The sequence below is a fragment of the Lathyrus oleraceus genome, chromosome 4 (genome assembly GCF_024323335.1).
Source record: "Lathyrus oleraceus cultivar Zhongwan6 chromosome 4, CAAS_Psat_ZW6_1.0, whole genome shotgun sequence".
NCBI classification, from domain to species: Eukaryota; Viridiplantae; Streptophyta; class Magnoliopsida; order Fabales; family Fabaceae; genus Lathyrus; species Lathyrus oleraceus.
Genome location: NC_066582.1, coordinates 425459270 through 425465339, shown reverse-complemented (window position 1 = coordinate 425465339; position 6070 = coordinate 425459270). Strand labels below are relative to the sequence as shown.

The window sequence follows — 6070 nt, the reverse complement described above, 5'->3', positions numbered from 1 at the left end:
CATATATCTTTCCCTGTGGAAATGGGAGGTGGCTCATTGGTCACAACCCTATTTTTTAGGAAACTTCTTTTACTCCTTCTGAAGGAGTGATTAGATGGCAAGAAACGACGATGACAGTCAAACCAGGAAGTCTTATGGCCACTTTTCAAGGTGAAAGCATCAGTGTATTCCATACAATGAGGGCATGCCAATTTACCTTGTGTTCCCCATCCAGATAACATACCATAGGCTGGAAAATCATTAATTGTCCACATCAAGCAGGCTTTCATGATGAAGTTTTGTTTTGTAGATATATCATAGGTCAATATTCCATTGGACCACAATCGATGTAGATCATCAATCAATGGTTGCAAGTAGACATCTATCTTTAATTTAGGGTTTTTAGGTCCGGGTATGAGGCATGCCAAAAACAAGTATGGTTTGGTCATGCACATTTCAGGGGGGAGATTATACGGAGTAACTATTATTGGCCAACATGAGTATGGAGAAGCAGACGCTTGAATGTAAGGAGTAAAACCATCTGAACACAGACCCAACCTTACATTTCTGGGTTCCCTAGAAAAGTCAGGATATACACTATCAAAATGTTTCCATGCTTTTCCATCTGACGGGTGGCGAAGGATGTTGGAACTATTTTGTTCATGTGATGCCATCTCATTTCACTTGCCGACTCAGTTGATGCATACAATCTTTGTAATCTGGGAATGATTGGGAAGTAGAACATTCTCTTCACTGGGATATCTTTGTACTTTCCCATGCCAGTCTTGCGAGGAATGAACCTAGGAGCATTACAAAATTTGCACTCTGATAGATTGCTATCATCCTTGTAATATAACATACAACCATTCTTACAACAATCAATCTTCTCAACCTTTAGCCCTAACTTAGATACCAACTGTGTTGCTTGGTAATAGTTATCGGGCAAGCATTTTTGAACTGGACATACACGTTTAAGCATTTGTGCAACAAAATCTAAACCTTTTTGTGGTACATGCCAATTAGACCTAATTTCAAGAAGTTGAGTAGATATTGATAATATTGATTGGGTAGCTCCCTCATAAATGGGCTTGTTGAAAGATATCAACTTGTCATAAAATCGTTTGGCATCTTCGTTGGGAAACTCATCCTCCGTATATTCCTCAACTTCTATGTTATCATTCACGTGAGAGAATACTCCATAAGGCCTAAAAGCATCATACACCATCTGATTCATTGCCTCAATTTGGTCATCATGATGCACATGCTCACTACTATTTGAATCATTCCTTGTATTAACATTGAGCTCTACTTCTCCATGTTGAGTCCAAATCCAATAGTCTGGTTGAAATCCATCTCGATACAAGTGAAGTCTAACATTAGTTGGTGTTCTTATCTTGAGACACTTGCAATTTATACACGGACACCTTATCCCTCCCTCAGATTTACAAATAGGTTGTTTCAAAGCCCTCTTTACGAAGTCTTTAACCCCGCGAACATACTCTTCTTTCAATCCGTGTCTATTGGAATATACTCTATCGTACATCCAAGTACGATCCATTTTCTATAAGGCAAACAATTAACTCGTCAACCACTGAAAATTAAAACATATATTAGACAAAAATGAATGGCTGATAAGTTCCTAATGGGTATTAGGAGAAAATCAGATAACTTCCTAATGGGTATTAGGAGAGAATAGAATACATGCATTCCAAGGGATTAGATATTACAATAATTTGTCAAGATAAAAGGTTACATATATATCTATGTGGTGGCATGTATTTGAGGTTTATGTATTTATGTGTAAATATGAATGTAAAATGTTTTCGGTACAGTTCTCCTTGTTTGTTGAGGAAAGTAGAAATGCAACTAAATGAAACATCAAGAAAGGTTCTTAACCAAGAGCAGTAACAAATTCAGAAAGTTGTGTTTTCTAACATTAAATTAGAATATTCATATGACCTGTAAGCTATTTTTTATAAGAACCACCTCATATAAGCAAATTTCTCTACCTCATTCATATAAAATTAGATTATGATCAGAAATGATTAAGTAGAAAAAAAACATTTTTTAGGCAAATAGATTAATGATGTTCCCCATCTTCTACTTCATAATAACTAATATGAGAAGTAGCCACCTGTCCCTATGCCGGGAACAGATTACGATCCATTCGAGCCAGGCTGTTTCATAGAGCTCGACCAGTAAAGATGTCATGCAAGAGTAAAATAGATGCATAAAATTCCACCATGTATATCATTAGAAGGTAACTTCCTAATAATCGAAACATGTGTTTGGCTCCTACACCAATACACTTTCCCTTTCCTATACCAAAACATCATCTATGTCCATGTCAACAATATCAGAAAAACAACATTTGCCTAATTATTATGTACAGTGAGCAAATATGAATTGACCGTTTTATTTCAGGCTAGTGCAAGTGTGACAGTTACACTAATAAATTCATTTTAAAAATTGTAATAATAAGAAGAAGAAACAGTTCAGTACAAAAGCATAAATCCTATAAAATGTTTGTATTCCAAAGACAACACTAGACCTTTTCTATGAAGTCTGCATTTAAATTTTTTGTTACTAAAATTCAAACCTGTTAATCAATGGAGGCCAAACTCAAAAAGTGGTTCTCACCGACTAATTGTAAGATGTACTTATTTGGAAGATTAACTTGACTGGCCGTAAGCCACAAAGTTATGAGAGAGTGAGGTTATAGTCATTTTTCAATTCTGTTTTCCTAACTAATTAACTCTCACAATTTTCACTTAACCGAAATTTAACAAACATTAACAGTCATAACAGAATTCAAAACAACCTACTAACTGATAGCAGACTTAACTCAAGTAAGAAATCTAACAGAAACTTAACTCCATCCTAACAGAAATTCAGTAATCACCAAACAGTTCGCTAATAGCAGTCCACAATAAAAGCATATCATGGTTTCATTTAAGTCATAACAACTCAACATTAACATTAACAGAAGCAAACTATTAGACTTTCAACAATAGTTCACAGCTGACATTACTAATAAGTAATAACACATTCAACTAATTAATTTCCTAACACTTAATTAGCTAAGAAGTTCATAACAGAAACTGTGCAACAATTTTGTTTCTGTTAGAGGTTATTAGTTAGTTAGGATCTGTTATGAGAAGTTATAAAATCTGTTAGAGGTGGATTTGGTGAGTGAAATGTTTAACTCAAATTCTGTTTTGAAATTAAATTCCATTGTAAATTCAGTTAGTTTAGAAATTCAAAAGTTAGTTGAATCGAAATTGAGATTTAAGTGGAATGTAACTGAAATGAAAATTGTAAAATTTTCCCTCCTTGTTTTATGTGAATGTAGTTATGCAGGTTAATTTCAGTTAGTAAAAAAAGACTGTGAGGATGTAAATATCTCATCAAGCATGTTTATACTCTAAATTCTAAGCCGTAATGATCTAATGACTGAAAAATGGCATATCAAATAAAATGTCTAAAAGGCACTGAGCACAGGCCATAGGGCACTAAAAATGACATGACTCAACAAAATGAAAGCTAAAACCAATGCAGAGAATCAACTCCAACAAGGGATGCGTACTGTTCCTGACAAACTCAAAGATCGCAATTCTTAAACAAAATATATGACCAAAACCAAAGCATAATACATAATTTAAATAAACAATCACTTGGAATATATATGATAACAACTTTAAATTGTTTGTAATCATACCTCTGTCCTATAGCGTGTATCAGCTGGTGGAATCTTTAGTCTTGCCTTCCAATCTTGTGAACTAACATACAAAATCAATTGAGAATAAAATTAAAAGACATTCTTTTCTTAGGGAAAAACAATCACATTAGCTTTATCTGGCAGTAGAATAATTGAATTTTACAAGCTATTTTCAAACCTTTCATAAACTCATGATAGAGCAAACATCAACCAATATCATATTAGATTTGCAATAGCAAGGCATTAGAAATCATTGTAAACATCATCAAATCAACTTTACATTAGAGCACTATACAGAAATTAATGCAATTCTGGTTATGTTGGACAGAGATAAAACACTCAGAACCTAGAACTTCATAAAACACTATCAAACATTCAGGTTCCCTGCTCAAATTTGAGTTTCAGCGATCATTTACAGACCATGATAATAACTTTCAAAATCATATAAAGCTCTTGATTAAATGAAAAAAAAATCTAATTTGATTCTTCACTAGATAGAAAAAGAAAATAAAACCAATTTACTACATAAGACAGGAAAATTAAGCAAACCACAGTGGAAGGAGACAGATTGCTATCAACAGTTAAGAAAAGAGTTGGCGAGCTAAAATAATCAAGCTATCAAAGTTACACAAACCATATCAACGAACAAACATTAACAGCAAATACCCTTTATAAGAGGAGAGGATTCCCTCCTACAGCAAGATATCACCGAATAGACAGCCTGGGCAAACAACCACGCACACAAATGTAAAAACATCGAAAAGGATTCACGGATTAGGGATTCACCGAATATGCATTACCTTTGATGATTCAGAAACCCTTTAACGAGGGATTTTGAATTTGGGATTCTTCAATGGATTCACGGATTAGGGATTCACGAATCGGTTCACGAAATTGGGAAAAAACGGATTCACGATTTAGCATGGAATTAGGGTTTTCGTGTTGTGAAATGAAATGGAGGGAGAGTGAAAAATGACGAGGGAAAAGGAAAGAGGGAAATAAGCTGTCGCGCAATTTTTGGTCAGAAATAGAAAATTCCTTAGCGTCCGCCAAGCGGACTCTACTTAATAAATAAAATACTTAAACCTTAAATATATATACATATTATAGATAAATAAATGGAAAAATTATATGTTATAATAATAGCGTCGGCTACGCGGACTCTAAGTAAATAAATACTAATTCAAAAATAATGCTACTAGATAGAGTCGGTCACACCGACTCTAAATAAATTAATCAAACATTCTTCAAAGGTAACATAACAAGTAGTGTCGGTTTTGCCGACACTGATAAAAAAAATAACTTGTCTTAAATGATGTACGTAGATAGAGTCCGTTAGTGTAGGCTTAGCCGACACTAATAGTGTCCGTGTCGGTGGCCGACTCTAAACTAGGAGGCTAAAATGACTTATTCTAGTAGTGATATAGCATGATCATCACACAAAAAATTAGAGGTATTGGACATCATTAGGCATGGGAATCACTTTGATCAATCAAGTCAAGCATATGTGTGACACACATTGTCACACCAAGTTAGCATAAGTGTAAAACAGAGATGGATCATGGGAAAAATCTCAAACCAAAGCCAAAACATCACTCAACATGTCTAGAAATAGCATGCAAAATTTCAGAAGCATTGGATCAATCTTGAGCATTTTATGATGCATGGAACAAGGCAAGGTCAAACATGTATACATGTGCAATCACCCTAGGACAAAATACTTTTCCAGCCAAGCACAATTTGCATTTTAATGATCATAAAAAAATAGACAACATAAGGATCATGATGCAAAAAATTGGAGATCATTTGGATTAATTTTCAATTTATAATGATTTTTTGAAGTTTGAGAAAAATTGAAAATGAAACATGAAGCAAGCATGAAAATGTGAAGGAATAATTGGCAAGGCAATATGGAAAGTGACTTCAGCCAGGTTCGAACCGGTGCAGAATTTAAAATTACCAAGCGCGCCTAACTCAAAACGCCAGCGTTTTGATTCAACCCTAGTGCATGGCGCGCTGCATGGATTTCGTAGCAAAATTCAAAATGAACATGCAAGTTCCGTAGCTAAAACGTAGATAAACCGTGGCCAAAACTGTAAATGATGATGTTCATGCAAGCACGATGAAGATCATGAAGATCTTCATGCAATTTTTCCAGATTTTCCAAAATGTTCCAGAAATGAAAAATGAGCATATCAATCGGTTCATCATCACACATACATCAAGGATCCATGAACAAATCACGCAAAAACAACATATCCAAGCCAAATCGAAGAAAAGAAAGATTAACATCAGAACTTGAAATGCATCTATCTTGCTCAAAACAACACCAAATCACTCCAAATTTTCATCAGTATTATCACCAAACCATGC

At 34.5% G+C, this 6070-nt stretch overlaps 1 protein-coding gene across 1 annotated transcript; it reads right to left on the bottom strand.

The window, feature by feature from the left end:
• Positions 1-538: 538 nt before the first annotated feature.
• On the bottom strand, positions 539-1537 carry LOC127137806 (uncharacterized). Its single transcript, XM_051064227.1, has one exon. It carries the CDS (start codon positions 1535-1537, stop codon positions 539-541), a length of 999 nt encoding a protein of 332 aa, XP_050920184.1.
• Positions 1538-6070: the final 4533 nt, after the last annotated feature.

Bases quoted from the DNA above. Each gene is read 5' to 3' on its own strand.
- LOC127137806 (XM_051064227.1), bottom strand. From the start codon at position 1,537: ATGGATCGTACTTGGATGTACGATAGAGTATATTCCAATAGACACGGA.